Here is a 17253-nt window from a genome sequence, read left to right as displayed (position 1 = left end):
GTAATTCATTGATTTTAATATGGAGTTGACATGTAACATTTTAAATATTAATAACAAAAATTATATATATATATATATATATATATATATATATATATATATATATATATATATATATATATATATATCATTCCCCACAACGGGTGAAAATCACGGTTAAACAAGGCGATTTGACAGTGTGAAAGGTCTCGACTCTCCAGCTCGAAGGCCAGGTGGCAACCACGAATGACAAGGACCTCTGTATTAATTATGGCATGCTAGGGATCCTCTTTGGCTGAGAAAACCAGTACATTCACCAAGTAGTCATGATGTCGTTCAATTATGGTAAGGTTATTCGTCCTCCGACTCCTTTGTGGGAGTGTAATTACCCTATGTGTGAGGAGAACATATCAATTGTAGTCTTAATGGATTTCACCTGCCAGACTGATGCTAGAGTTCAAGCTATGGTGTATGTGAATGAAATTCTCGATGTCGTTTCTCTTCGTTGTGTCATGGAATCCAAGTACCCTACCAATCTTTGGCATTTTGTTCTCTCAAACTTCAAGACAATGGGGCGCCTTAGACTAGTCGTGGAGTCTGGACAACCCAACAGACTTTCTTTGGGCACTCAGAGGCTCCACGATGACAATTCGATTCTCATTCTAGATTCGAGGCAGCAAACCAATATCCGAGCTAATTACAATGGGGTTCTGCAATTCCCCTTAGCCTGCAATTCGGGGTCGTGGTTCATTGAAACTCTATGGCTTTCTCAGGGTGGTTACTCAGCATTAGTGCATTTGGGTGTGTCCAGGAAGGCTTCCTTGCAACCCATTTCCCATGTCCCAATGTTTCGTAAGGTCTCAACCATTCAGAGGGGTTGGCTCATCGAGTTTTGGCTCACTCGACGTCGTCCTCCAATTCGTCTGCCAATCAACGACTTGTGGGCATGATCTCTAGCAACTGGTAGATTCATGGTTATAGCAAGTGGCTTGTGGCTATGATGTTTCTCATCGTTCACTTCGCCAGCATACTGAAGGCTAGCAACCCAAAGGAATAGAAGCTAGTGCTCGATGTTGTCAGTGCGTGCAAGGGCAGCAAGCCAGTGAGGTCTTCATGCAATTGGGACGCAGCTGCGAAAGATGTTCACCTCGCCAACTTAGTCGCAGTTCATCATATTAGTTCCCAACTTCTGAATTAAGCTACTTTAGTCATATTTTGTGGTTTCCTAGTCAGTTTTGTGGCTAGAGGCCATCTTGTCAAATTCCATGTCTATTTTTGTAAATCTTTCTCTGAACTTTCAATGGTCATTTTGAAAATCATTGTAAAGCATAGTATTAGTAATCTAAAGATGCTAAACTAGTGGTTTTTGGTTGGTTTCCCTTCGAGGCAGCCCTTAACACTAGGTAGACCTACTTGTACACTTTTTTATCAGTAATTAAAAGTTGAGCTTCACAAAAAAAACCATCATATATATCTATATATATATATATATATATATGTATATGTATATATATATATATATATATATATATATATATATATATATATGTATGTATATGTATATGTATATGTATATATGTATATGTATATGTATATATATATATATATATATATATATGTATATGTATATATGTATATATATATATATGTATATGTATATATATATATATATGTATATGTATATGTATATATATATATATATATATATATATATATGTATAGGTATATATATATATATATGTATATGTATATATATATATATATATATATGTATATGTATATATATATATGTATATGTATATCTATATATATATATATATATATATATATGTATGTATATATATCTATATATATATATATGTATATATATATATATATATATAGAGAGAGAGAGAGAGAGAGAGATATATATATATATATATATATATATATATGTATATATATATATATATATATATAGAGAGAGAGAGAGAGAGAGAGAGAGAGAGAGAGAGATTAAAAAATATTTATAACCACTCTAATAGCAGTGTTTACGAGGCTAAAACGGGGGCCTTCATTAGAGTAATTTTGAGGTCTACAATGGACCTCCTAAGAAATATTATAAAAATAATAATGGAAATAATAAAATAAGATTAGATTACTTCATCAAGTTTTGGAGGAAAAAAAAAAAAAAAACTACTTTTTCAACTCGTATTTTCAACTTATCTCCATACAAATTTACTCAAATTTTGAGCGAGAGCACTCGTTGGATGTGAAATTCAATTTGCATCCAAGGAGTACCCATGTGGCATACTTTCGATGGAACTTACTACACGAAAATCACATTTTTTTATGTATTTCACATTTATCATGTAGTAAGGTCCATTGAAAGTATGCAACATGGGTACTCCTTGGATGGAAAATTAAATTCCAATCACGTTTTTTTTATGCTTTTCACATTTTTCGTTTAGTAGGGTCCATCGACAGTATGCAACATGGATACTCCTTGGATGAAAAATTGAATTCTGCATCCAAAAATGGTGAATCATCCCCCATGGTTGACATCATCATATTGAATCCTATTGGTTCTTATAAAGTTGATTTTTGTTGTACATTTTTGTTTTGAGACTCTTTTTTGACCTAAACATTTCTCTAATAAGAGACAATGCTCGCCACCCCCGAGACGTGATGGGAATTTAATGATGGGGGATACAGCCTACCATTGCGTGCATTTGCATGCAACAATCCAGTTGGTTGTTTTATTAAAATATTGATCTTATGGTGGGTTTGGGTCTAGTTATTTGTGGTTCTAGAGGAGGCAAGGGTTGGTCCTCGGGCTTCCACTGCATGCACTCTGATTAGGTTGTCTTTATGAGGAGCTTTACGTTAAGGTTTACATATGTAATTAAGGCACTGAGAGGTGAATGTGTTAGCTTGCGAGGGTGGGGGATGAAGCAACGAAGATCCCTAGTCGCCCTGGTCCATGAATGGTCATCTGGAACCTGGAATTTTGGTGGGCTAGTGAGGGTGTCAATTGCTTCTTGCAGCGCAAAGTTTCAGGTTGTTTTCTTAATGTGCCTGGTTACTTTATTTTGTTGTAATGTTGTGTTTGGGTTTGAGGTGCTAGGGTTTAGGTCATTGTGTCTGGAATTCAAGTTTCAGACTGTAGATAGGGCTTCGGGTGGCTTGTCAACTTGACTGTGGCTATTGTTTTAGGTTTCATTGAAACAGGTTAAGTTTGGGGAGGCGGGCATTGTTTGGTTTAGGTTGTTTGGGTGTCATTGCATGAGGCCTTTATCGTGGCCGACAAAGCCCTTGTGGGTTGAGTATCATGGTTGGTTGCATCCCATAAGCGTTTGGTGTTTTCTATTCTATTTGTGTCTGATCTTTTGCTTAATGGTATCGGGGTATGAGTCCTTAATTGAGGTTGTCATGTCCTCTATCTCTCTTGTTGGGACTTCTGTTGAGTCTGAGGTTTGTGTTTGGAGTTTTGGTGACGATATTGTTGGTTGGTACGCTAGTTTTGTAAAAGATGGGTATGGTTTTTTCTCTTGTTTCTTTGTAGGAAGAGGTATTCACATGAGTTTCTCTAGGTGTGCCCCTCAGGTCTCAGCTATGCTGCCAAGACAAAGAATGTGGTGTAAACGAGGGGGAAGTTGGAGTGCTCCATAGGGTCGGAGAGGAGCGAGACTCTTCACTCACAATTTAGCTACCACTTACTTCAATGTTGTTCCGATATATACAAGGAATGAAATTCGCAAACTTGAGACTCAAGCAATGGTTGAAAAACAATCCCATTGAGACTCTAAAATCATGGGGAACATGTCGGCATGGGTTCCTAACCTTGGGCACACCAGGTGTAGGAAGAAGCAATATTTGAATTATGTGGCTCTACAATGGCAAATGAAGACCCTGTTGGATCTAGTCTTGAAAGATAAGCAAGTGGAGAGGTATAATGTCTTCACCACCATGGAAGACATTAAGAGGATTCTTAGAAACAAACGCTTCTTCCTGGACAAGATTGAATCTTGCTTGGCGCATGTGGAAGGTCATATTTCTTGTAAATCGGATAGTGGTGACTTGATGGATCCTCTAGACTCAAGTGCGAGGGCTCCTACAACAATATCCTCTTCGGACAATGACCAATGATTTGGTGGGGTGGAATTGAAATTGGGTGGCATATGTGGTTGTCTTCAGCTTGGCCAGTAGGGCTCTTTTCCTTTTCGTTGGTCTAACTTTCCATCTGTTTAATTATCGATTTCAATGATCTGGTATTTGCTTTTTTTTTTATGAGTTGGTTGTGGCAATTATGTATGGTCTATTTTGATGATATATTTGTCGGCTCTTTTGTTGTTTATGATTTGGTTGTGGCGATTATGTGTGGTCTCTTTTGATGATCTATTTGACGAGTCTGTATTGTGATGGGAGTTGATGGAATAAGCGTCAACCATGGCACAAAGTTGGGTATGGGTACCTTTGTATTAGGGCTTGTATTGGGATTTTTCAGTCTAGTTTTCGCAAGTCATAGTGTGTTGAGGAGGATCATATTCCTCATGGAGCAATCTCGAAGAACTATGTATCTCTATTATTTTATTAATAAAAACCTTTAATTTACAAAACAAAAATATATTTATAACAAAAATAATTATATATAGAGAGAGAGTCCAATGAATATATGTTTTTTTACTTCTAAATATGATTGGGGCATGTATTAACATTTTAATGTGTAGAATGTGAATCATACAGAAAATATTTCAATGTCATATATATATATATATATATATATATATATATATATATATATATATATAGATATATAATAAAAATAATAAATTCATTCAATTCAATTTGTTATAGTTTCATTTTATTTTTATAAATAAGATTTAAAACAATATTTTTCCAAAAAAAAAAAAACAACATATACATATGACATTAAAATAAATTTAAATAATAATAATTTATATTTGTAACCATGATATTTCAAAACATATAATTAAGAAATATATAAAAAAAAAAATGTAATAAAAATTTAAAGAAAAAAAATTAAAATATAATAAAAAGTAATGTAATAAAAATAATAAATTCATTTAATTCAATTTATTATAGTTTAATTTTATTTTTATAAATAAAATTTAAAACATTATTTTTCCAAAAAAAACAACATATACATATAACATTAAAATAAATTAAATAGTAATAATTTATATTTGTAACCATGATATTTCAAAACATATAATTAAAAAATATATAAAAATTAATTACATAAAATTGTTGGGTCAACCCACTAGGATTTGAACATTGAATCTCATGTTTTACATAGTATTTCATATTTCATAACACAATGCCAATTGAGCTACCCCTTAATGGGGTGTGTGAGTGTAAAGATCTATTTGACTGTATATATAAAAATAATGATTTATATGTGTCATTATTATATTTCCAAACTTCATGTTAAAATTTAATTAACAAACCCATAAAAATTCAATCTTTACAATAAATTTTTTAGTAAGTTATATATCTCTTTATTACTATCAATCTTATCCATATTACATTAAATATTAAATTATAATAATTATAAAATATGTCAAACAAAAATGTCCCCCACATATATAAAATCAGGGTTTTAATAAAATTAAAAATAAGAATGAGATGTGAAATTTAAAATCAGGTTTTTAATAAAATTAAAAATAAGAATGAGATGTGAAATTTATATAAATATAATATATTGTTAAGAATCAATATAGATTTTTTGGATTTATCAAGAAAGGAATCAAATTCAAATTTATAGATATGTAAATCTTTCCTCAAATTTTGCACTCAAAAATAAATTTACATCTTGAAAATTTTAATCTATATCAACACATGGTAAATCCACGGTTAAAATAAATATATATTGATTATAAAAAATTATATTTATAATTATTTGCTTTCAACTGAAATCCCAAGTACTTAAAACCATCTGAGATCGGTTTCGACTCGATTCCAAAAAGGGTAGAGATCCAAAGCACCGTTTCCAAATTGCTGTCATTGTGATAAAGGGTGGATTTTTCCTTATTAATATATAACCCTGTGGCTTTTTGGAATCTGAATAAAATGTCTTGAAGGCAGATCCACGACATTCTGCAAAGCATTGCAAAAACTAAAACATCATCTACAAAGAGATTGTGAGAGATGAAGTTATTCTTACAGATCTTTACAGGCTTGCATCTATTTTCTGAGACCGCCTTGTTAATGTGAAGCCTTAGAGAATTCATAGCCAAGATGAACAGAAGAGGAGAGAGGGGGCAGCCCTAGCGAAGTCCTCTTTCAGCCGGGGAAAAAGGAGTAAGCATACCATTGATAATGACAGCATAATTCACGTTTTCCACGCATGCCATGATCCAGCTAATAGATCTCGAATTAAGGCCAATTTTCGCTAGTAAGCACCTTACAAAGCCCCAGTCTAAGCAGTCGAAAGCTTTCTGCAAGTCAATTTTAAGAATGGCGGCATCGGACTTATATGAGAGCATAGAGAAAAGACATTCCTGAGTATTGGCGACGACATCCAGGATATTTCTGCCCTTCAGAAAAGCATGTTGGTCCTTTGTAAGAAAGGTGGCTAAAGTCCCTTTAATCCTTTCAGCAATGATCTTTGTGATGATTTTAAAGGAGATGTTGCATAAGGAAATTGGCCTGAGTCCTGAAAAGAATCCGCCTCTACTTTTTTTGGGATGAGCACAATTTGAGTTGAAGTTGTAATCTGGTGAATGCTCCCCGAGATTCTGGAAGCCTCAACCATCCTCAGCAAGTCCTGTTTGATAATATCAAAGAAGTGAAGGAAAAATTCAATTGTCCAGCCGTCAGGGCCAGGACATTTGTCTTTTTTAAAAGCCCTTATGACATCCAGGAGTTCATTCTCTGTTATAGGCTGAAGAAAACTTGCATTCTTTTCATCATCAAAAATTTTAGGAAACAGGTCGATACCCCAAAGAATGTCCAGGAAGCTGCATCCTTCTTTTCTGCTGTATTGATTTTTAAAATATCGTACAGCTTCTTTAGATATGTCTTGCTGTGAGGTAAAGAAACCCCCTTGACCATCGCTTATTTTCCATATTGTATTTTTCTCTCGCCTAGAATTTGCAAATTTATGGAAAAACTTGGTATTCCTGTCACCTTCGTGCAACCAGGTTATCCTGCTTTTGAGCTTCCAGAAGGCTTCCTCTTGCTTAAGGATGTTCTGTTTTTTCCTTTCCAAGTCTTTTATTCGGCATCTTGTGGTAAAGGAGAGGGAATTTGCATCCAGATCCCTTATGATTCTGTGAAGTTCCATATGAATTTCTTGATAAGAGGCTATATCCCTCTGTCTCTTTTTAATTTTCCAGTCCTTGACCACTTTCCTCGTAGCTGATAGCTTATCCCTGAAAGTCAAAAAATGGGGGATCTTATCATTTGCAGACAGTTCGTTCCAGGTTTTGATGATGACTTCGTTGAAATCCAAATCCTCCAGGCATGCCCTATTGAATTTAAAAGAGTAACCTTTTCTGAATCCGCCTTGCTTCCAGCTGAGATATATAGGTCTATGATCAGAAATGAAAGCCTGCCCAATGGAAAACTATGGCATACCCAGCTTATCAATAATGCAGCCCCGTACAATGAAACGGTCGATTCTTTTTGCAATATACGCCTCCCCAGATCTTCCATTGTCCCAAGTCGGTAGCATTTTCGATGGAAGTATATCAACAAGATTTCTGAGCAGGAATTCATTTTTTATGCGATTAGCTAGCGGATCATGTCTCCTGCAATTTCCCCATCGCTCCTCAGAGCTTAGAGTAAGATTTAGATCCCCTGCAATAATCAAAGATTCTATATCAAGAATTTCTGAAACAATTTTTTTTTCCCAAAAGAGGGACCTATTCTTATAAGGAGCATAGGTGTTCAATATGTAGATAGGGCATTCTGTCCCTCTGATATAGGCCGAAATGAGGATGCCAGCAAAGCATTTGTACGCTTTTGCTCTAATCCAGTTTGGGTCCCAACATACTACCAGACCACCCGAAAGACCCTTTGCTTCTGATGCTATGAGGAACCATGAAGGAAACATTTTCCTAAAATAAGCTATAGACACTTGATTACTGTGCATGGTTTCTTGAATTAAAATGATTTTTGGCTGAGCTGAGGAAAAGAGATCCTTCAACGCCAAAAATTTGAGGTCTGTGCCCAGACCTTGGATGTTCATGGAGGTCATGAAGGTCATTTGGAAGATTCTCTAGCCAAACATTTTCCTAAAATAAGCTATAGACACTTGATTATTGTGCATGGTTTCTTGAATTAAAATGATTTTTGGCTGAGGTGAGGAAAAGAGATCCTTCAACGCCAAAAATTTGAGGTTTGTGCCCAGACCTTGGATGTTCATGGAGGTCATGAAGGTCATTTGGAAGATTCTCCAGCCAAACATGCTCTAAGGGGCTGGGATTCAGGAATTTCATAGATGGGTATATCAGTCAGGGATAGGTTCCTTATCTCGCTATTATCAACCGTTGTTCTCCCTCTGAAGTGTCTGCTACCACCATTGTGCTTCTTCCTCACTGTAATGTTCTTTGCTGAGTTCGGGCTTATGAAAGGCATGGGCGGCTTTGCAGGTTTGTGAATGGTCAGTGGCTCGAGCTCCAGGGATTTTCTGCTTAAGAGGAAATCTAAGTCACTATCATATGGGTTTGTGGGAGATGAAGATGGAGAATTTTGAGGGGTGATAGCTGCCAATGGCTCCTTGCCTTTCAAGAGGGGGGACGACGGCTTTTTGGGCGTCAGCGAAGACGAGGATATGAGGATGGGGTGGGAGCCCACGATAATATCTTTGAGTTGGACGAGAAGTGGGGATGGAACAACTGTGTCATCGATCGGTTCAGGAATAGGCGGGCATTGCAAAAAGGAGGATGTGACATTTGCCAGGATTGCAAGCTTATCAGTGCTTTAGGGCTTGGACTCTTGCTCGCAGGAGAAATCCTCTGAAAGAAATTGCGAAGATAATATAACATTGTTATTCTGGCCATCCTCCAGATCCGTTGGGGAGAGGCCCATGGAGCTCCACCATCAAACACAAATACATGAAAGGGTGAGGCATAGAATATTGGATAGAAGAGGCAGGATTGGAGCCAAATATGGCTTGGCCATTTGGCTCAGTTTTCGCAAGATTGAGAATTATTTCTTAAAGCATTTGATGTGGAGTTTACAATCAGGCAACAGTATCCTTATAGGTATAGATCCTATTATGGGTGGTCAGCAAGGCATAGCTATGCCACGGGAGCTCATTATGTTTTTCCACAGACTTGGCTTTTTTACTTGGGACAAGATCATTTCTGAGTGGCATGGTCCTATCCCTATCTGGAAAGAATCCTCCGATTTCGGCATGCCTGCGTCCTTGGCTGATCTGTGGCTTTCATTTAAGGCGTCGCTGTCTGCACACAGCTTTCACCGTTCCTCCACGGCTGACTATCTTTCATTGGCTATTCCAAATTCCTGTATGCTAGTCCAAGTGAAAGATATTTACAAGGATATGATTGTTTCTAAGCATCCTTCCGCTGGCTCGATTTTTCCTCTGCTGTTATGGAAGTCAAGGTGCCCTCCAAAGCTTATTTTTTTCTCATGGTTGGTGTTTCAGAATAAAAACTTGACATGGGACAATCTGAAGAAAAGGAGTTGGCACGGCCCGAGTAGATGTGCTATGTGCGAGTCTCATGAAGAATCCAATCTCCATATGTTTTTTAAATGCAAATCCTCGCTGCTAATTTGGAGAGCCTTGGCAAACATATACGGTTTCCCCCTCACTGATTTCGATTCAACACAGGAAGCTTATTTTTGGTGGAGCGGTCAAAAGGATAAATGGAGATCTATGATTATTCTTGTCCCCTGGTTTTTGTGGAAATGGAGGAACCACAAAATCTTCGAAGACTCAAAGATGCCCCTGCTGTCAATTGTTCAACAGATTATAACATCCTTTGAAGCTGTGCCTTCGAATCAACCCAAATTGAAAAAAAATATCAGTAAGTCGCATAGCTGTATCGACAAATGTCCTCCATGTGCATTTTTTGATGGTGCTGCGCAACAGGGCGTTTGTGGCTGCGGGGTTCTCATCATCATGGATATAGACCTTAAATTCAATATTTCTTGGAATGCGGGTAATGGCACAAACAGTTTGGCCGAGGCGAGAGCCCTTGCTGGCCTTCTTGCATTTTGTTCCTACTGTGATATTCAGGCTATCTCTATTTTTGGTGACTCAAAATTTGTAATAGATCATGTTCTGGGGTCAAGCCACATCAGATGCCCTCACCTGGCGGGCTGGATGGCTCGGATTAAATATCTTTGGGGTCTCATAAAAGATAAATCCATTCAGCACATCTGTCGCTCTCAGAATCAGCAAGCAGACTGCCTGTCGAAACAGGGTCTGCTTCTTGATGCAGGTACATGGTCCTTGAGGATTGAAGATGGTGAGAATTCCTGCTTCATTCAGGACTTCTCCATTCCGGGCTTATGATCCATTCTCGGCTTATCTTCGGTTTTATTTCTTTCATCTGTTTTGTTGTTTTCCTTTTTGACAGGTTATGGTCTATGGCCAGTGATCTAGTCTCATTTATGCTCATGACCTGTGATTCACATAGAATATGACTTATGATGTATCCATCTTTGATCTTCTGTCTATATCTGTTAATATGTTTCTACTCTTCCTACCCTCGTGGGGGAATTGTCTTTCTATTCACAAGTCCTTGTGTTAAGATCAAGACCTATCAACACTTCAGCTGTCTTTTGTAAAATCTAGACTTTTATATTATCTCAATATGATATATTCAGCTTTTTCTTTCTTAAAAAAGAATATATTTATAACTTAAAAATTAAGTGAGATATATTCACAATGAACCTTTTTTTCTCAAATAATTCATATACAATGCAATGCAAGATCAAGATTGGTTTTGTGACCATTATTGTAAAGCAAAATATGTTAAACATCAAACGCAGGGTGAGGTAGCTCTGCACAGGTTGGGCTGATGGGTCGGGATATATAACTCAATGCCCCATTTAAACATGGCAGAGCGAAGGATAGGCTCTTTGGGGTATGTTCATTTTCCCTTGAAATTTGCATTTTTGATTGGGATTACGAAAATGAGACTAGTCCACAAAGCTTTTGTTTATCTTTTCTTTTGTGTATTGTTCTACATCGCTCATCCCTCATGCACCATCGGATCATTAACAAAGCTCAAGATGTATCCACGCATTGTGGTGGCACGCTCATATACTCTGGCTGTTATTTTGCCCCCTAAACATAATCCATATCACTTCCCCAAACTCCGCAACGAGATTACCTTGCTTTTAGGTATAGCAATTTTAATACAGATTTACTAGACTATAGTATTTGACATTTAATTGTCATCCAAGTAAGCAATTAACTTAGATTTCTCACTATTGGTGCAGGAGAGTGGTGGAATGCAGATGTGGAAGTTGTTTTTTTTTTTTTTTTTTTTAATCTAGAACAATTGGTAATTGGTGAGAATTATCTTGAACAGACGGAGGATCAAATCTAACTGGCTGCCATTATAAACCTAGGCTACATGCAACCGCAGATGTAGAAATTGTTATCAATAAAATGCTTAAAGCGGGAGTAGCACCCAACGTGTTTGATGCTCACACCATTATTGGAAAGCCAAGGCCACTCTTCAAGTGCCCTACCGAAGGGAAGACGCTTAGGAATGTTTATAGTTGGGGAATATACATGAAATTTTGATTATCTGATTTGGGAATGCAGACACTTACGTGGTTCATGGGAAGACTTACTTTCTTCGAATCATCAACGCAGCTCTCAATAATTAGCTCTTTTTTGATGTTGCAAACCATCATCTGAAAGTGGTGGAGGTTGACACAGTGCACACAAATAACGAAATCAATAGTAATTGCTCCAGTCAGACCAAGCTTACAAGTGAAAATAATTAGTAACCTATACTAATTAAGTCGCCTTTCAGGATTTGATTTGTTTTTTTGGTCCCTTATGTCAGATCTTCGATATTCTATGAAGTGTATGCGAAGTTAGTGCCTCAGTTCAATAAAATAAATTCGATAGCGTCGAATGCTAATAACAAACCAACTAATTATTATAAATTTCTAACCATTAACAACAGAACTTAAACCTCCACGTTCAGCACACGGGCTTCTGCATTCCCCACATACATGTGGTACTGGTGTTGAAAATTTTCAGAACTTTCAAACCCGTTGCAAAAGTTCAGGAAAATTGTCAACTGGGTAGTAAAAGTTTAGCAAAATATTCGCCGAGGCACAAACAAAATAGTTATCTTCCGTCGGAAACGCTACAGAAGAGGAAGACCAAAGATTATTGCTCAGGAATATGCGCGAATGAAAAGACAGACTGCTCTATCATCGTAGATTAGCCCAGTGACACGATTCCATTACAGTAGATCGTCATATGGAATACAATCTTAGTTGAGGCAACTTCCATACCATAGAACAATGTTGGCCTGCAGCAGAAAAGAAATTTTGTGCTCTAAGTCTTTCGGAGGCCACAAAATGGCAATGGCATTGATTTTGATCTGATGTTATCACTGAACAATATTTAGAGTACAATTACTTTGTTACAAATTGTTACATAAAATGTCATGTACCTACTAAACCAATGAACTAGCGTTAACCCTAAGGTCTCACCCATTATAATTCTTCAGTTCGAATTAAGTTGTGCAAAGATGGTTTTTGGAGGATGTGTAGAAGAAATGTGTGTGGAGGTGGTTATGCCGTGGAAGTGTGTGGAGGAAATGTGTGCCAAGGAAGTTGTGCAGAGGTGGTTGTACGGAGGAAGAGTGTGTGGAGGTGGTTGTGCGGAGAATAGTGTGTAGAGGAAATGTGTGCGGAGGGAGTGTGTGCGGAAGTGGTTGTGTGGGGGAAGTGGTGCGGAGGAAGCTATGGGGAGGTGGTTGTGCCGAGGTGGCTTTGGTTGTGCGGAATGCTGAGAAAGCATGTGCGGTGGTTGTGCGGAGGTGGCTTTCCTTGCATGTGGGGTGGTTGTGCGGAGGTGGCTTTCGTTGTGCTAGTACTGAGAAAGCATGTGCCCAGACAAAACCTCTGACCCTTTTAAAAGAAGCATGGCCTTAATCAATTAATTAGCGGTAGAGGAGAGACTGTTGTGTTGCAACTATTGCCTTTGTTATTCATTAAAAATAGTGAATAAAATTTGTACAAATTGTGGAAAAGATAAAAAAAAAATAAAAATTTACAAGGATATTTAAAAACTTTATAGTGCATTTTTTTAATTATTATTTAAAATGATTTTAATAAATTAGTATATCGAATTGAGGAAGGTACAAGAGCGAATAGGTACAATAATCCCCCACACGGCAAAGGTAATGATCATTGGGAAATTGCTCAGGGAACATTCTCGAGGCAACCTTTGGTATAATAGAGGTAATGATCAAACGTGGTAATGAGAGGACATTGGGAAATTGCTCAGGGAACATTCTCGAGGCAACCTTTGGTATAATAGTGTTCGTGCAGGTCTGGTTGGTTAGTGATTAAAACAATGAAATGAGCCTGGGTGATAGTGTGGGTGATACCGGCTCCATCTTTGCACATGGACCTCTCGGGCCTCCAAGTTGTTCCTCTGGTGTATGGGAGGAGCCCTTGGTGTGGCAAGGATGGGGAAACCAACGGGATAATTCATGTTGTTGTTGGGTGTATAATCTGGGATCCTGGTTTGTGTAGCTCTAGAAGCCATTGTGAAAAGGAATTCCAATTGCAAGCTAAATACATTATCATGTCAACCCTCTGCTGGGTGGTAAGCTCTTTTTCTGAAGGAACAGTTGATTTGCATGGTTTAATTACTTCTCAGGTAAATCTCTGCCCCCTGTTGTCGCCTAGTGATTCAGTTTAGAATCATTTCTATGTAAGGGCAGGTTTTCCTCTTGTTGTCTTCACAATATCCCAAGGCTGAGAAGGGAGACCGAAGGAGGTAACCTCAAACCACTTGCTGTTCAGTAACTAGCTTTGCTAAACCAAAGAGGGATCTCTTTATGAATTTACATCCAAGACTAGAATGGAAAAGGATTTTAAGCTAGGTAAATTAGGCTCAGATAGGGTTTTAAAAATTTTAGGTGGATTTTAAGCTAGGTAAATTAGGCTCAGATAGGGTTTTAAAAATTTTAGGTTTTGATATTAGACTAGGGATGAAAGCCAGGTAACTAGGTCAAAGGATCAAAAGGGTAACAGGAGCAAAGATATAAAGGAGGATGGGCGGGTAACAGGAGCAAAGATATAAAGGAGGAAGGTAGCCCATTCAAAACTAAAGGAGCAAAACTAAAGGAGCAAGGTAGCCCATTCAAAACCACGTGATAGCTATAAGATTATCAAGCATAAACACGCCCCCTCAATTTTCTCCTTATAGGTTAAGGAACGAATCTGATTTTCCTTATCCAACTAGCTTTCTAAAAAGACAAAACCTTTTGTAAGTTTATCCCTTCTTGGGCACACCTTCTTTTTAAATAACTTCCTTTTAACAAAATCAACGAAGGCGTCACATGGATGAACGGGGTCATTCGAAGTCTCTGGAAATTTTCTTCAAAATACTCCGACTTTGATCTCATCTCTAAAAAGCTGCCACTGAAATCTCAGAAGGACAAATCCACTCAGAATTCTATGTTCTCTTCCGGTGCTAGGAGAAGAATTTCGATGACACAACCCCTTAGGCGATCTGGAGACTGAGTACGCTAATCCTAAGCCCCTGCCCCGTTACGTCACTGCGTTTTGGAGGTGGTTCCGAACTCGATTTTCAGTTTCTCATATCGGTCTAGAGATCATATCTTCCCATCCATAAAAGCTAAGATAATAAATAAGAACATGAACTAGAGTATTCCAAGGCTAAACAGATAGTTATTACATTCCAAGGCTAAAAAGATAGATGTTAAACCTTTAGCAATCACATAAAAGTCCTATAGCAACTGTTAATGGTGAGTATTCCTTCAGCTAACTGTTAGTGACGAACGAAACTTTCACATGGCCATTTCTGTACATTGAATGTATTATAGAAATGCATAGAATTTAACATGGTGAAATTGGAGATTCCACAGCTAACTGTTAATGACGGAAGAAACTTTCACATGGCCATTTCTGTGCATTGAATGTATTGTAGAAATGCATAGAATTTAACAGAGTGAAATGGGAGATTCCATGGAGGAGCTGCTATAGCCATTTCTGTACACTGAATGTACTAGAGAACCAGTACAGTTGAACATAATGAAATGAGAGAAACGCTCTACAAGTCATTTCTGTACATTGAATTTCTTCCATTAGTCAAGTAGAGATACAATAAAGTTGAAAATGGTGGAATTAGAAAGCAAAATATACACTTTACAAGTCTCTAAAATTAGTCAATGATGAAATAGAGCCAAATTATATTTTTCCGCTCTTTCCCTGACCAATGAAGTGGGTAGGATCTTAACCCCTTCTAAAAGAAGTCCACCTTTCCAATTCCCACCTTCCCATTCTCTCATGCAGAACTCTACACTTCCTGGATTATCTCCCTTTTCTTCCACAACAAATCTGCCTGCATCAAACTCCATCCACCCTTCCTCTACATGTCTAAAGGGAGCCATCTGGTACCCTTCAGTCTCAACAGGTTTATTCATGTCACTCAAATATCGAGCATATATCTGGTGATCACCACAAGGAGTTGTAATTGAGAATTTGACTGGCTTACGATTCCATCCATATGCTCGAGGCAAGGGGGGAACGGGAAGACTACGTCGAGGAAACCTGCGAAAACAATATCCACGACGAAAGTTCCGAATAATGCCAGACTCATGGACTTTGAGCCTGAATGAAACACTGTATGCCGCACCCGGAGACAAAAGCTCGCAGTCAAATTGACCTTTCACTTCAAGCCAACGGACTGCAATTAGTTCACCTATCTCCTTGCAACTGTAGTCAAAAGTCAAGAGTGCGTTATTAGCTTTTATTTACATACTGTCTTGTTGTTAGTATTAACCTAAAGAAAACAAAGAACAGAGCGTTGTCGTGTTGTCAATATTAACCTAAAAAACAAGAACAGAGCGTTGGATTACCTGGATTCATCCTGAGAAATCCAACGCCAATACCGATTATCATCTCCCCAAGTTATATTCAAATTTTTTGCGGACAAGAATAAGCACAACTTGCCTGTGTCTCGCTCTACCCAGAACTTCTGAAATCAAAAAACATTTATTGCCAAATATAAACGTTTATTGTTCATGGGGTACTTTTGGCAGAACTGTTAGCAGCGGAACCCTGATCTAGACCGCTAGCATTCATGGCAACGCCTATATATTATACAAGACTCGCCATTAATATGAACTGTCTAGATCACGGTTCCGTTGCTCATGGTTCAGCCGAAGGTATGGCAAGGATCTGCTGCTCATGTTCATGCTTATGGAAGCTTAACATACTTTTGGTGAAACAATGAGCAGTGAAACAGTGAGTTGACAATTAGCATTAATGGTGAATCTGGCGAAATTGAAAGACAAACGACTTCTTCCATCTCTAATTTCCCACCCTGCAGTACGATTGAAAGAGATTCAGGCAAAGAAATATAGCATTACCTTGGTTCTGCCGTCGATCCAATTGGGATGACAGAGAGCGAAATACAACTCTTTCTTGGAACATATTTCCAAAGGCGAATCCATCCGTGCAAGAAGGCGGGGATACCGAATTGGAAGCATCGTGTCCCACACGGAGTCCGAATTGCCGGCCGAACTGAATGTATGATTGACAGCACTGAACCTGCAAACATCTCTGGGTGTGGTGAAACAGAGTATGTGCGATATGCAGCTCTCTGGCAAATCCCCCATTGTCATCGTTATCCCTTTCTTGCTCTCCTCCATCAACTAGGTTAGGTTACAATAACAGGAAACCAGAGTAGTTTCTTAGGTTAGGTTACAACAACAGGATACCAGAGTAGTTTCTTTGTTCGGATTCGCTCCGCAAAGTCTGTTTTGCTTCACTACGCCTTTTATAATATTCTCTCCTTCCCGATCTATATTTTGCTTCACTACGAAGGTACCAGAAGAAGAATTAAAATCTGGATGTTACACGCAGTCGGTGAATTCACGAAGTAGTAAATTTGATGACAAGTGTGGTGTTAGACGTCGTTGTCAAAAAAAAATAATGTATAGGCACAATCTATGGCGATGTTGGAAATATTTATTTGAATTGGGGTTTGGTTTCACGGTAAACAAAAAAATCGCTTTCTGCTAACGTTGTATCTTGTCGACAGGTTCCAGTTGTACTGAGTTGAAT

The 17253-nt window shown here is 37.8% G+C and overlaps 1 protein-coding gene across 1 annotated transcript; it reads right to left on the bottom strand.

Moving 5' to 3' along the window:
* Window positions 1-15241: 15241 nt before the first annotated feature.
* On the bottom strand, window positions 15242-16929 carry LOC149196695 (F-box protein PP2-B11-like). Its single transcript, XM_089403780.1, has 3 exons — window positions 16557-16929; window positions 16044-16162; window positions 15242-15900 (listed from the first exon to the last, which is right to left on the bottom strand). Exons 1-3 carry the CDS (start codon window positions 16836-16838, stop codon window positions 15351-15353), a joined length of 951 nt encoding a protein of 316 aa, XP_089259906.1. The 5' UTR covers window positions 16839-16929; the 3' UTR covers window positions 15242-15350.
* Between the last annotated feature and the right edge of the window lie 324 nt (window positions 16930-17253).

Source organism: Pinus tabuliformis, chromosome 2_2 (genome assembly GCF_031772625.1).
Source record: "Pinus tabuliformis cultivar Carrire ecotype Pingquan chromosome 2_2, CPIR1, whole genome shotgun sequence".
Taxonomy (NCBI): Eukaryota; Viridiplantae; Streptophyta; class Pinopsida; order Pinales; family Pinaceae; genus Pinus; species Pinus tabuliformis.
Note: the sequence above shows the minus strand (reverse complement) of the source record. Positions and strands in the feature narration are given on the sequence as shown.

What these genes read in the sequence shown, in the direction of transcription:
- LOC149196695 (XM_089403780.1), bottom strand. Translation starts at nt 16,838, where the DNA reads ATGGAGGAGAGCAAGAAAGGGATAACGATGACAATGGGGGATTTGCCA. An exon ending in GGATCGACGGCAGAACCAAG is followed by an intron (nt 16,163 to 16,556) that starts GTAATGCTATAT and finishes TTTTGATTTCAG; the next exon opens with AAGTTCTGGGTAGAGCGAGA. An exon ending in ATTTCTCAGGATGAATCCAG is followed by an intron (nt 15,901 to 16,043) that starts GTAATCCAACGC and finishes TTTTGACTACAG; the next exon opens with TTGCAAGGAGATAGGTGAAC.